This window comes from Mastigoproctus giganteus, chromosome 4 (genome assembly GCF_048544385.1).
Source record: "Mastigoproctus giganteus isolate SK-2022 chromosome 4, ASM4854438v1, whole genome shotgun sequence".
In the NCBI taxonomy this organism is placed as follows: Eukaryota; Metazoa; Arthropoda; class Arachnida; order Uropygi; family Thelyphonidae; genus Mastigoproctus; species Mastigoproctus giganteus.
The window spans coordinates 158,980,847-158,996,823 of record NC_143578.1 but is presented as its reverse complement, the minus strand read 5'-3'; the positions used below and the strand labels follow the sequence as shown (position 1 = coordinate 158,996,823).

Genomic DNA, 15,977 nt, shown 5'->3' with positions numbered 1-15,977 from the left:
CCCATTGCAGTGGTCTGCCCCAATAACCAGATCTCAATCTAGTTGAGAATGAAAGAAGTGAAAACAAGTCTTTGGAGTGAAGATCCACGACATCCAATTTGCAACAACTGTGGAAAACAAATGAGCCACCATGGACTGACATCCCTATGGTACACCTTTTATACTTCATTGAGTCAATGCCACAATCACATCATTCTGCACTATGCAAAGGCACAAAAAAACATGTCTAGCAAAGCACTGAACTACTTAGCTGTAAACATTCTTGTAACCCAACCAAGATATATGGCTTTGATTAAGCCACATTCTTGGACAGCATGTTGTTGTTGGTTTTTAGGAGCATTAGCAACTAAGGCCATATTGCTCCGGGATATGCGGTGGTCATTCCTTGACCTTTCCGCATCCTCCGTATTTGGTGGTGACGGGCTCGAACCCCGGTCTAATCAAGAAGCGTGTGCTGCGCATTGCTGCTCCTTCCCACCTGGCTACGGAGGCGCCTCTTGGACAGCATGCACATGATAATATCACTGAACATAAATCACCATGCTGAGCTTGAAGAGCTAACCAAAACGAGTTAGACCAACAACAAAACTGCAAAATTATATTAGTGCATGCCCCCATTTTGGCATGTAGTATGGAGGTATATAATACTGGTAATATTTGTTTATAGTAGAAGTTATAGGAGCGTGACAAGTAAAATAATTCATAATATAATTACCAAATTGATTAAAAAAGAAACAGAGTTGTGCAAACCTGCAACCTGGCCAGGAGCTGCCAGTTTGCAGGAATCTTATTCCTCCCTTGGAGATGTAAGAAATGATAACGATTTGTAAGAATAATTACATTAAAATAAATTTTAATTTATTATGATGTAATTTAAATTTATTAATTTTAGTTTATTCAAATTTTGTTTATTAGAAAATTCAATTCCCTTTAACATTCTGCAGTTTTGTTTTAGTTAAGTAATGGCTACATGATTTGGTAGCAACAAAAAATGAAGTTTAATATTAAGTATGAGAGTCAATAACACCAGTTCAGAGATTTTGGTCAGCTGAACAAGGAAGGAAGGAAGGAGTGCATCACTGAATTTTAAACCCATTAATCTTGTGACCCAGATCTTTCGTAGCAAGAAAGGCTATTGCACTGAATCATTTCTCATATGAAAAACTATGAATACCATAAAGAAAAAGAAACTGAAGTCTGAAAAAGAAACTTTTATTTTTCTTGCTATTAAAATGAGAAGTTAACTTCTTTATTTTAATTTAACTGATAATAGAAGTAAATGACCTTGTAAAATAAGGAATCTGAACTTTCCTTTATCTTTCTGAAAAATACATTATAAATGTATCAAGCCACTTACTTGATTACTCTTTTATTCTGCCATTTCTTTCTTTTTTATTTATGAAAGAGGAAACATAACAGATTAAAAGAATAAAAACATAAAAGAATAATTTTCAAATGCAAGCCACTATTTTTGATCTTTTAACTTTTCATCACAGGTGATGCAAGCACTGCAGTCCTAAGGTGAATCTGCTTGACGATAAATAATAACATATATACTAAAAAGGAGTTCTAGTACAAAATATATACTAGAAAGCTTCAGACTATGAGAAATTTACTAGAGGAACAAGTTATGCGCAAAGTATCATTTTAAATCATAATAAATTACCAAAGTAGGTGAAATGGCATCACTTTTGTTACATCTCATATTGTGAACACCTTCACAAGTTGCCTGTTATTACACTACCTCAGATAAGCAATGTTTTCCCAGTAGAGAAGACTAATGTTACTTATTCTGTGCTGATACAACCACCTAGACACCACCGTTTCAAAGCGTGTTGGCCTCTCATTGGTGGGCAGGAAGGTACCCACCCACTGTGTTATGAATCCAGTTATGAAGTCACTAACCATATCACTAGGGTCCCTACCAACCCAAGGTGAGAAGCCAACAAGCTTTGAAATGGTGTTGTCTAGGGTGGTCATATGCTCCAAGAATAAGTAACATTAGTCTTCTCTACTCGGTAAGCATTGCTTATCTAAGGTAGTGCAATAACATGCAACTCATTATGAAGGCACTTACAATATGAAATGTAACAAATACAATGCCATTTCCCCCACTTCAGTGATTTACTATGAACTAAAATGATGCTCTGCACTAACTTATTCATCTAAAAAGTTTATATATATAATTTGAAAAGATTACAATCTAATTCAATGCAAAAATACAAAACTAGATAATATGAACCAGAGCTGTGGTGCCCAATACGTTCTATGCTGATATCAATATTTGTAAAATAATAAGAGAAGTTAACCTCAATATAGTACATAGAACACTTCCGTACGATACTCTCCAAAAATTAAAACGAAAAAAATCAAAAAAAACTTACATTAGAGTAACAAATAGTTTAAAAAATAATTAAAAATCAATTTAACACAATAAAACTCAATTTAACACAATTAAAAATAAGAAAATTAATTTAAATAATTTAACAAAAAAAAATTTGTTAAATTCGAGGAAGGAAAACCATTTTGCAATTTTTTTATTTAAATTCTTTTAATTAAATTTCTTATTTTTAATTGTGTTAAATTGATTTTTAATTGAGTTTTGTGTTAAATTGATTTTTAATTTTTAAACTATTTGTTACTCTAATGTAAGTTTTTCGATTTTTTCATTTTAATTTCTGGAGAGTATCATACGGAAGTGTTCTAGGTACTATATTGAGATTAACTTCTCTTATTATTTTACAAAAAAAATACAAAACAAAGCAAAACTGAAATTAAAGTACAAAGTGGTATAAATCAAATCAACAGCATTTTTTAGCGGGAACAATGTTCATGAATATTTTTAATTATTGCTGTGTGTCTTGGTTTCATATTTTGGGACACAGCTACCCGAAGATCTGGTTCCAAGTTAAGTTTATTTCTAAACATGGTTTTAATAATAGTCATTGCAGAGAAAGTCACCTCACATAGATACATTGATCCAAACGAAAGGATTGCAATGCTTGCTCTGCTTACCAAATCACCCCATGGATCATTTGCAGATCACCCCATGCATCATCTCGCACACCCTAGGGGAGCATGCATCCCACTTTGGAGACCCCCTGCAGTAGAGGATTGAAAAATCTGAATGTCAATAATTCGAAACGTCAATAATCAGAATGAGCCAGCATTTATTATTATTGTTTAATGCTCGTGCCATAAAATAATTATAATAAGAGCCAGTTATTGTGATCACGTCTGTAAATTAAATTTTCATTCTATTAAATGGCAATTCTAATAAGCAAAAATCGGAGGAATATTATCCACAGGCTATAAAAATGAAGATGTACGAAGCACAAATTTACACATTTTTTTCCTTACCAATTAACAAAATTAAATGATACGTGAAAATCGGAAAAATATTATCCATAGGTTAGAAAAATAAAAATAAATTTACGCTTACATACATAGCTTAATTAATATACATACAGTATTAACTAAACATAGCACTTTATAATCTGTTATTCCATACATTTTTGTAACCTGATATTTTTGTTCACTGACATTGAATTGAAGATTGAGATTTTAAATAGACTTTCAGAGGGAGAAAGCGGGTCTTCCTTAGCAAAATTTTACGAGGTTGGAAAGTCAACAATAACACACATTAAAAACAACAAGGAAAAATTTTTGAAGTTTGCATCAAAACTTGATTCAGATGGTGAAAAAAAGAGAAAAACTATGAGAATTGCTAATGACCCGTCCCTCGAAGATGCCGTTTATTTGTGGTTCACAGAGAGACAAAGTTTCGAAGAACCCATATCTGGACTTGGATTTGTCGTGTGAAAAGGCGTTGGATTTTAAAGAAAAATTAGGCGTTCCCTCAGATTTTAAAGCCAGTGTTTTTATTTCTAAACTTACTAAACTTTTTTTTTTAGTGTCTAGAACAGTATGTTTTATAAATTGGAAAATCCGAACAAACTGGAAGTCCGAACTACCCCGGTCCCAATTAGTTCGGATTTTCAATGCTCTACTGTATATAACTTACACACACATCATCTGTATGTCCTCTCTAATAATTTGCTTAATCCTTCCTTATATTTAATCAAACTACCCACTTCAACAACACCACATGGAAGTTTTTTCCAACAACCGATTTTTCTCTGGCTGAAAGCAAATTTACGCATATCTAACTTGCCATCTTTTCTCAATTTAAATTTATGTCCCACTCTGTGTGTGCTATCTGAGAAAGAGTAAGAATGCCATCAGCATTTTGCATACACAATCCATTTAAAGCCTAAAAAACTTCAATGAGGTCTCCTTGCAAGTACCCAGTTTCCAGATGCTGCAATTTTCAGAACTGAAGTCTTTCTTGGCAAGAATACCCTACCATTGCTAATCTTATTGCTCTTCTCTACTGAACGTTCTAACACGTCCACATCCTTCCTAAAATGCAGTTTCTGGACTTGTATGCATATCAAGATGCAGCTTTATAAAGTGGGATAATCACTTCCTTGTCCCTGTATATACATGACATAGAATCCCATGAGCTGCTCTAGCAACCTTACATGAAGTCTGCATTGTTGCAGTAGCATACTTTAATTCTTGTCATTAACCACTAATAACATTTAACCAAGAAAAGTAGTTCATGTCGATGATCACCGAAGAAACAGGTGCCTCCGTAGCCAGGTGGGCAGGAGCAGCAGTGCGTAGCACACGCTTCTTGATTAGACCGGGGTCCGAGCCTGTGACCACCAAATACAGAGGATGTGGAAAGGTCAGGGAATGACCACCGCATATCCCCAGAGCAATATGGCCTTAGTTGCTAATGCTCCTAAAAACCAAATAACAATAACTGAAGAAATAACTAGATTAAGAAAAAAGCCCCAACCCACAAACTCAAGAATTATCATCATACTTTATGTTCCAATCACTGGATAGAAGACAGTTTGAGTAGCAAAAGCTTTTGATGATTTCGATGTACAAGTTCAAAGAACGCTCCAACAACCCAGAGGACCCCATGTATCAGTACACATGAGTGTGGCCAATAAACTTTGACACATACAATTCTGCCATAAGTATATGTGGAGAATTGTACAAAATATTTATGAAAAGGTTAGGAGAACAAAAAAAGGACATACAGTATGGAAGGACAGAATGTGTGCTGGAGTGGAACTTTAATTGTACCTTTCAATACTGCCTACAGGTTCAAACTATACAAGAGACATTGAAGGAATCCTTTTTCATCAAAAACCATAAATAAAAATCCATCAACTAGAAAGAGAGTCAAACTTTAAGCCAAAGTACCTTCACACATTTGCGAAGTTGCCAAGTTGCTACAACAGATAAAAGAGTGGCTGAGTGGGAAAAGACAGAGTGGTAATCAAGGGACGCTGCTCTTCATGGATTAATGTTATTAGCGGAGTCCCCCAGGGTTCGGTGTTGGGCTCACTGTTCTTTTGTATATTTATCAATGATACTGATGAAGGTATATCAGGCTTAATGCCCAAGTTTGCAGGTGATACAAAGGTTGGCAGGGTTAATGACAGTAATGGCAGTGTGTTACTGCAACAGGATCTAGAAACATTGGGCAGATGGGCTGAGAAGTGGCAGCTGAAGTTTAACATTGACAAATGCAAAGTACTGCATATGAACAGAAGTAACCCCAGAGAAATGTACCAATATGATACTACACTTAGGGTTGTAGAGAATGAAAAAGACATGGGAATAATTGTGCAGTCAGATATGAAGTTTTCTGAGCAGTGCAGACAGACTGCCAGATCAGGTCAAGGAGTATTGTCAATGAAATACAGGAATTTTGCTAGTAGGGAAAAGGAAGTGATTATCCCTTTGTATAAGGCAATGATCAGGCCACGCCTTGAATACTGCGTACAGGTCTGGAGGCACCATTTTAGGAACGATGTAGAGTCGTTTGAGCGAGTACAGAGGACAACAAGATTGGAGAGGGAAACGAAGGGGTCCTCTTACCAAAAAAGGCTTAAGTTCTGCAAATTACAGCATCAGGAGACTAGGCACCTGTGAGGTGATCTGATTGAGGTGTATAAGGCCTTGAATGGGTTGAGCAGGCTCAATTCTGATGGGATTCTTCCTCTTGCTAAGATTACGAACCTGAAAGGGCATAAATTCAAATTCTGGAAAGATAGTTGTAGAATAGATATGTGGAAATTTTCCTTTAGCCAGTGGGTGGTTGATTGCTGGAACAAACTTCCATCTGTCGTTGTGGAAGTTGAGAGCTTAAATATATTCAAGGAGGAACTGGACATACTTTTAGAGGGAATGGATGTGTGAAATGTTTTTTTTTTTTTTTTTTTTTTTGGCTAATGCTACATAAGCTTGCTTTCTTGCATCATATGCCTCTACTACTACTACCACCACCAAATGCAATATCAAAGCTCCAGTGGATACAACAGACCAGAAAACTAGATACAAACCTCAGAAGCAGAAAATGACACACACACACACACACACACACACACACACACACACACACACACACACACACACACACACACACACACACACACACACACACACCCACCCACCCACCCACCCACACCCACACCAGATTTAGGTTTTAAAATTGATCATATTTTATTTATTCTATGATTTTATTTATATATATTTATTTTATATTTAATATTAATTTCTTTAATTTAAATTTTATATAAACTTTAATTTTATCATACATTTTATGATGCTTTAATTTATTATTTGCCATCCTATGTGAAAAATACCAAAGTAACACAGGTCAACGAGTATTTTTCACCAATAAAAAAAAGATGTGGTTTAGAAAGATCTTCAGACTGTATACCTGTATGTAGACATTGTATACTCATATGCACCTATTTCAGTGTTTCTAGGTGCACATAAACACTGAAATAAGTGTTTCAAAAACCACCAGCAGTCATATACCATAGGAAAAACATGTTTATAAGTGATCTGTTAAGCCAAACAACAAAAAATTTAATGTGTCTACATAACAGACTTATAGTAACAAGTTATAAAGTAAAAGTGATACTTAAGTTATAAGTTATTATTCTGTGAAAAGTAATAACTAATTAAAATAATTAGTTATTATTTCCACCCAGTAACTAATAAATTTAATAAGACAAAAAAATTTGTATAAGTAACAGATTTAACATTAAGTTAGCCCAGAAAAATTCATTAAAATTAAAACAACATCTGGCAATTATTACTTTTTTGTCCATCTATGTGCTGGTAACAACTCTACTTCCAGTGAACGGATTTTCATAAAATTTTATATTTCACTTTGTTAGAACAATTTGTTGAGTCTTCTAAAATTTCATTAAAATCAGACCAATAAAATCCAGCAAGCATTATTTATTTTTTCATACATATCACACAGGCTATCCATATACTGTATATTTTAGTGAAGCACTGGATAGTGTTTGTTGGTATGTGATGGTTAAAAGAACGAATGGGCAACGTGGCAAATTAACAGAAATCAAATGTTCTCAGTTCACTCACTTGTACTTTTGCTCTTTTTTTTTTTTTTTTTTGTTTTTCATTATTACTATAAATCATGGATTATTACTATTCGCCAATATGTCTAATTACTATTTATTAGAATGTTACTATTTACTAGCATGCAGTGCATTAACTAACAAGTTAGTTAATGCACTGCACTCATTAACTAACTTGTATTACTGTATGATATTTGAGCCTCGTTGTTCATCAAATTACTAAAATTTCAATACGTCTTTCAACGGAGACATGACAAATACATATTTTTGGATAAATTTCCTTTAGAATCTGCAACTTTTGCTCCATTAATATGAAATAATTTTTTTGGCCAGTGGGATGGACAGAAAAAGCACCAAGTTACCTTTTTATTATTATTATTTTTTTTTTTTTGGCTGATGCCACTAATGCCACAAGCTTGCATTCTTTCATTATTTGTCACAATTAACATTAATACTAATTTAAACTGGAAAAAGATAGTTGCTGAATACATGTGCTGAAATTCACATTCAGCCAAAGAAAGATGAATTGGTGGTGGAATAAAGTTCTACTTTGATGATAAATAAACTTATGGATGCAGGTTGTCTGAATAAATTTAAGAAAGGTTTGGACAAATTATTAAAAAAAATCGGAAAATGAAAGGTTTTTTGCTGTATAAATTTCGTTCTATATCATGTTGCCAATTCTAATACAGACTAATTCTCAAGTCCAGTTGTCAAAAAACGTTTTTAATACTACCCCCACCCAATCAAGTTTTTAAGTTTTGGTAGCCCAAAACTTGATCTCAAAACCTAGTGGATGAAGACACTTCTCCTGAAGGAAGTGTACTATATTTAAATTAACATTAAATATCGTTTCACTTAATTAATATTATTTGGGTTATATTACATTTCAAAATACACATATCATATTTTGGTAGCTTGCTTCACCACTAAACATAAAATGGGCATATTCTGTTTGGTAACCAAGAGTCTTCCAATTGCGTAAGTAAATCCTATGGTCTTGGAAACTGACGAAAAAAACATTAAAATCTGCTCATCCCACTGAGTGCACAGCAGAGGATCAAAATGGCACTGCAGGTAGGTAAGAAAGCTATTTTCTACTATTTTTCTAAATAAATATATGAATCTCTCTCTCTCTCTCTCTCTCTCTCTCTCTCTCTCTCTCTCTCTCTCTCTCTCTCTCTCCCCCTTAGTTGCCAATGCACCAATAAAACCCAACAACCAACAACAACCTTCCCATCGCAAAGCATTGTTTTATAAAACTATCAAGTGTCATTGCCCTATGCTTCAGAAACATTGTGCTTGCATTTGCAAATTTGTTATCCTTATAAATGCTTCCTCTCTGAAAGATACTCAATTTAATGTAATTTTTGGAGAACCGCACATATTTCAAAGCAGTATTAAAAATATCACAAAAGAACTGTATTAACCCTGTACATTTAATGAATACCATCATCACATTTTAAGCTAGAAGATAATCATAATAATTTAAAATAAAAATAAAAAAAACTCCTTTCCTCCCTCCCTTTAAACTTTGAAAGTTTATCTGATATACACATCAACTGTGGGTTGCTATCAGCTCTGATGAGAAACCAATGAAAGGCTTTATTGTACAATTTTGATATCATGACACAGTCCAATAATATAAAAGTGCAAATATGATTGATTTCAATAAACCTGTGGCTTCCTATGTGAACTAGTTAGTGTATAAAATGTGCAAAATGTGAAAAGTTTGCAGACCTGTCTAAAACAGGACAGAGACTGTGAAGAAATTAGGCACCAACTCAGCATTCTAATGGGCATCTATGAGAGTTTGAGGTGTAGGGTAGATGCCCTCAAAGAAATTAATATATGAGGGCCCATTAAGCTCTCAGCTGCCCAACTCAATGTTAGAGTTCATTCCTGTGCATCAGACAACACAGCAACAATCTCCAAAGCAGAATGCACTGGTCCCACAGGAAGTAATTATTGTTGGTGACTATTGTCAGGAAGATGGGGAATATATTATGCAAAAAGGATAGGTGGAATAGGACCAAGGTATGTCTGCCAGGGACGAAAGTTGTAGGGCAGATATCATCTTTTAAGGGCACAAAAGGTGATATTGTTATACACGTTAGCACTAATAACCTTAAGAATAAGAGATGCAGATTTACTTAACAAATACAGGTCAATGCTGGAAAAAAGTCACGAATTAGGGTTAAATTTGAAAATGTGCAATTCTGCCCAGACACAATAGGAGGGAGTATATGATGTCAATCAATCAATTCGGCTGGCCCTGGAGAGATTGTGCAAGGCTCACAGGGTAGAATTTTTTTCAGTATGGTCTGTGCTTGCAAACATGAGAAACTGCTTCTACAGGGATGGAATACATTTAAATAAAAAAGGCACAAGAATATTTGCTGATGCTATCAAGGCAGTGTTAAGTTGGTTGGAAAACTGATAGCTTGGGGACGATTCTCGGACTAAAAGATTAACAGTAGCCACAGGAAGAGGCAAAAGTGATTCTTGCACTGCTTTTATTGTAATGAGCAGCAGCCTAGAGAGCAAGTTGCTGGGAGTCTTCATGGAACAAGCAAATACGTGGGCTGTGTTAGGGTAATTAAGAGTAAGAACAGGTGCATTTATACGTCCATGTACACCAAGTAAATAAATTTTATGAATCTGAAGTGCTGATCAAGGTATCAAAGGCAGATATTCTTGGGATATCAGAGACATGGTGTCCCACAGATATAAGCAGTGCAGAATTGGAATTTCGGGAGTACGTGTACAGTTGTTATTTGGTTTTTAGGAGCATTAGCAACTAAGGCCATATTGCTCCGGGAATATGCGGTGGTCATTCCCTGACCTTTCCACATCCTCTGTATTTGGTGGTGATGGGCTCGAACCCCGGTCTAATCAAGAAGCGTGTGCTACGCACTGCTGCTCCTTCCCACCTGGCTACGGAGGCGCCTGTACAGAAAGGATAGACAGGGTAGGAAGGGAGGAAGGTTTTGCCATAGTTAAGAAGCATAAAATCTAAGGAAGTGCATCGTTGACATGGGTGGACAGTGCAATGTTCAGTCTGTTTGGTGTGACAAACACTGAGAAAGGTAAAAGTAGAGTAGGAGTGTGTTATTGGCCTAATGTTGACAGTCCAGCTTCTTGATCAGAAGTCGATATAGAAGGTTGATGTTGTTCAAAACCTTGAGAAGCAGATTTTATTTAACTCTGCTTTTTTTCTTTTTTTTTTTTTTTGTCCTCTGTTTTTGAACTCGTTCTTTTGTTAACATGGGCAGCTTCTTCGGTGCCTTTGAAGCTTTTATTCTTGCATAATATTACTATATTATTTATTCTGGCATAATAATACAGTATGTAGACAACTGAAATGCTCAGACTAAAACTATCTGAAATTTTATTACTTCACAGTTTCTATATTTATGTTTTATACCTCCACAATTACAGTTATTGTTTGTTTTTTTTCCCTTTATATGTATATGTTTACACACAATGTTTTATGTTTATTTTTTAGCCATCCCCACTATCTGAAGTAGTGGGGGGAGGGTAAAAGCTATTAAAATTAAAAATAGATGAAATAAATATAGTAAAATAAAATAAAAAATAGTAATCAGCTAACCCACTAACAATCTAATTGCTGGAAAGTATAAAAATATAAATTAGAAAGCAAAAAATAAAAGTAAAAATATAGTCAGTTTTTACTCAGGTAAATTGAGCTCATAACACCCATCCCTTTAGTAAGAATTTGCGCTTAATAACAACTGCCATATACATGTGAATTTTTCCAAGGTAGATAACTGAAATGAAATATTGGGACTGAAATATGGGAACCTGATAATGTGTCATATTCATATTTCAGTGCATGAAGCAGATTTAGAATTAGAATGATTCACTGTCTTGATCAACAAATATTTTATCTTATCTTTATTTTTATTACTATTTTATCATTTTAAGTTACTCCTCTCCCTCACCATACATATTATGTAATTTTGTCTTTAAATTATAGCAGTGCCTTGAAAGGCACTACTAAAAAGCACTTTTGATTTATTTCATCCTTAAAAATAGCTGTCAGCAACCTGATAAAAGGAAAAGTCAGTCTGACAAGTGGGGAAAAACACAGCAGAAAGACCATAATAATAACAGTGAAAAGTGATAAAACCTAATGGTGAAAAATTGTCAAAGCAAATATAATAATCATTTACTTTATATACACTTAGTGGCCACTTTATTACAGTCACAGATTGTTTTCATGAAATGGAGCATTCCTTCAGTAACACCACCATGTATTAGAACTATGCAACATAAAGCAGGCAAGCAGATTTGTAGGGATGTGGATGCTGTGCAATTCAGTGAAAAACAAAAAATTTAAATGACTTTTAATGTAGCATGGTAGTCAGTGCCAGTGCAAGTATCTCCAAAGCTGCACACTGTTTGAGTTTACAACATGACTGTCTTCAGTGCATCAAGGTTGGTCCAATAACCAAGTAGAATCCAGTCAGTAGCAATCTTGTGATCAGAAACAGTTCACTGATATGCAATGTCACTGGAGACTGACAACACTTGCTAGGAAACAGAAATGCTACAATCACTCAAATAAAATTGCTGTATGACAGTGATAACTAAAGAAGCAGTTCAGAACACACGACGTTGTACAAGGATGTGATACTACAGCCGACAACTAAATCAGAATCCACTCCTGTCAGCAAAAAACGAGAAATACAGTAACAGTGGACTCAGGAACACATTAGCATTAGTAGACGCATATGATGCAAGAAAGCAAACTTATACAGCACCAGCCATTTCACCCATCCACTTGTTCCAAATGTTTCACTAGTTCTGCCTTGAATTTATTTAAGCTATCAACTTCCACAACGACAGATGGAAGTTTGTTCCGGCTATCAACTACCCGCTGGCTAAAGGAATATTTCCGCACATCAATTCGACAACTGTTTTTCCTCAATTTCAGTTTATGCCCTCCCAGGTTTGTAATCTGAGCAAGAGGAAGAATCCCATCAGCAGTGAGCCTGCTCAATCCATTCAAGGCCTTAGTGATTTGATTTGATTTGGGTTTTATTGGCGCATTAGCAACTTAGGCTATAATGCGCCATTCAAGGCCTTATACACCTCAATCAGATCACTTAGCATGTGCCCAGTCTCCAGACACTACAATTTGCAAAACTTAAGTCTTTCTTTCTAAGTGCACCACTTTGTTCCCCCCACCAGTCTTGTTGCCCTTTTCTGTACTCGTTCTAGCAACTCTACATCATTCCTAAAATGAGGCTTCCAGACCTGAATGCAGTACTTAAAGTGGGGTCTGACCACTGCCTTATACAAGGGGATTATCACCTCCTTATCCCCGCTTGCAAAATTCGTGTATATCATTGACAAAACCCCATGGCAGCCTGTCTGCACTGCTCAGAAAACTTCATACCTGACTGCACAATTACCCCCAGGTCTCTCTTTCATTCTCCACTACCCTGAATGTAACACCACCCAGTTGGTACATTTCTCTGGGGTTACTGCTATCCATATGCAGTACTTTGCATTTGTCAATTAAACTTCAATTGCCACTTCAGTCATCTGCCCAACTTTTCCAGATCCTGTTCCAGCAGCATACTGTCATTACTGTTATTAACAACTTTCCCAACCTTTATATCATCTGCAAACTTTGACATTAAGCTTGATATACCTTCATCAATATCACTGATAAATATACAAAACAACAATGGGCCCAACGCCGAACCCTGGGGAACACCACTAATAACATTAGTCCATGAAGAGCAGTATCCATTGATCAAGACTCTCTCTGTCTTCTCCCACTCAACCATCGTTTTATGCATTATGGCAACTTGCCCTTAATGCCATACTGCTCCAATCTGTACAGTAGTCTTCCATGTGCAATAGTATAAAAAGCTTTCCTGAAATCCAAGTATATGATATCAAAATTATTTTTTGCATCCAGTTCCTTTGTGACCACTTCACAGTATCCAATGAAATTGGTCAGACAAGACTTCCGCTTAACAAACCCATGCTGTGTCTGAATTATTACAGCTGTCTTGTATAGATGATTCTGCAATGCTTCTTTTATCAGTGACTCCATTATTTTCCCAGGAACAGAAGTCAAACTAACAGGTCTGTAATTACTCATGTCACCCTTTGATCCTCCTTTGTAAATTGAAGATGCATTTGCACATCTCCAGTCCGTGAGAACTTCACCTGAGTCCAAGGATGCTCTCATAATTATGGCTAAGGGTTTGTTTACTTCCTTTGCCACCTCTTTTAATATAACTGGATGGATCACATCTACCCCAGGTGCCTTTCTCATGTTTAACTTCAACCATTTCTCCTCCACTTTGCTCTCAGTTATCATAAAATCACTTAGCTCCCTGTTAGAGTTTGATAAACGTCTGGCATTCCACTCCCTGAATAACTCCTCATGTGTGAATGTAGATGCAAAATACTCATTTAGTTTGGCAGCTATCTGAGAATGATCATCTACAATCAAACCATGATATCAAGTGGACCAATCGGATTCATCCCCTCCCTTCTAGAGTTTATATAAGTAAAGAAGTCTTCGCTGTTTTTCTTTGCATCCTTTGCCAAAGATTGCTCACAATCTGTCTTAGCTTGCCTAACCTCCTTTGTGACTTGATTACAGGACTAGCTTGCATCTGCCATAGGCTTCTGTTTCTCCTGACAATTTATGTGCATCCCATACATTTTTCTTCTCTGCTACAAGTCTCATTAGTCCATCTGACATCCATTTGGGCCTAAACCTAGAACAGTATTTCTTAGTTGGAACAAAAAGCCTAGTAGGTTCCAAAATTACTTCCTTGAATGCTTCCCATTTAGAATTTGACGTTGGTAACATCATCTGTTGTTCCCACTGTATAGAACTTAAAAAAATCTGTGACATTTGGTGAAATCTCTGCCATGACTGGATAGCAGTGGATTGAGATAAACATTGCTTGGTCTGACATATCCCGAGTTCTGATGTTTCGCACTTATAAGAGAACCAAAATATGGCAAAACCAGCACAATTCCATAGACCTCTCCTGCCAGGCATTGATAATGCAAACTGGTGGTGGTGGCAGCAATTTAATGATGTACACTGTTTTTGTGGGCCATTTAATACCAATGGAGCAACATTTGTATACCACAGTGCATTGCAGCCATGAAGAGTTGTCATCAGGCACATCTCTTCATGGCTGCAGTGAATCCATCTGTAAATGGCTTCTAACAAGATAATCTACCATATCATAAGGCCACAATTCTTCAGAATTCGTTCCACAGTTGCCACTGCCCCTGATAACTTGCTGAGTTCGTGCAGTTCTTGGGGCTATAGGGGAACCCACTTAAAATTACTTGGTTGTACCTAATAAAGTATCCACTGGATATATGACTGGTAATTGGTTAAATACGTGACTTTATTAATTTCACTAAAATGTTTCATACTGGACCAATGTTCAGGAATGTTGTCCCTGTTATATCACTGTTTCTATTTGAAAATCAGTATTGAATTAAGGCAGCTTTCTAGTAATACAACCTGTCATAATTATATTAATATTCTAATATAAGAAATTTCTCCACATTTATTCTCAAAGAATTAAATTAATATATATCAAATAATACCTCATGTAAGCATGCCTCGACTGTTTCAACAGTATGGATCTGAATTCTAGGCAAGTAGTCATCTGGTCTGGGGGGGAGGGAAATCAATTTGTATTAATATTTCATTGCACATTAATTTTTTTTTTAAATATTACTTCATAATACATTTTCCTTTTAAATTATATGCAACAATACAACTAAACCTTACTATCTGCATTATGATCATTAACAGCAGATCAGGCAATCACTCAACAATATAAACCCATTTTTCCAGTCTCTGCCATTTGTAGATATGACCATCAAGCATAATGCACAAATTATTCAATGGTCTTAAAAATGACACAGAAGACTGGTGTCATATGTACTTCTAACAATACAACTGTTTCAGTTTATAATGCATATACAGTTTTAATGTGTTTTAAAAGTGCATATTATATTACTTGTATGCATTTAATAACACATTCCACAGAAAGTTAGAATCCTAATAACCAGACAGATATGCTTAGTAATATTTTACAAAAATGAATATTTAAAACAATACTGGCAGTTGCATAATCAGTTTAAACATATTAAACAATAATACAAATGACAAAATTGTATTCTTACTTTATTCTGTTTTCATTCCGAAACATTTTTGATGATTCTGTGTACCTCCATGTAATGAATGTGTCTCAAAAAAAAAAACATCCAATCATTACTTCTAATATTATTTTAATTAATTAAATGAAAACAAGATTATAAGTGCCGGGACACAGAATTGAGCTGATAGGAACGATAAGTTTTTTGGAAATTGTCTTTTTGATTAATTAACATATTGAAGATTTCTAAAAATTTTGTATTGTCAAATTAATTAACATATTAAATTGTGTTTTACAAATAGTTTAAATAGTC

At 35.2% G+C, this 15,977-nt stretch overlaps 1 protein-coding gene across 2 annotated transcripts in view; it reads right to left on the bottom strand.

The window, feature by feature from the left end:
• The window catches only part of Mtr4 (exosome RNA helicase Mtr4), a 499,068-nt gene that overhangs the window by 460,012 nt on the left and 23,079 nt on the right, over positions 1–15,977 (bottom strand). For both annotated transcript variants that reach the window (XM_090371841.1, XM_090371842.1), the window contains exon 3: positions 15,108–15,174. In XM_090371841.1, coding sequence (XP_090227967.1) covers positions 15,108–15,174 — 67 coding nt within the window. The remainder of the gene's footprint in view (positions 1–15,107; positions 15,175–15,977) is intronic.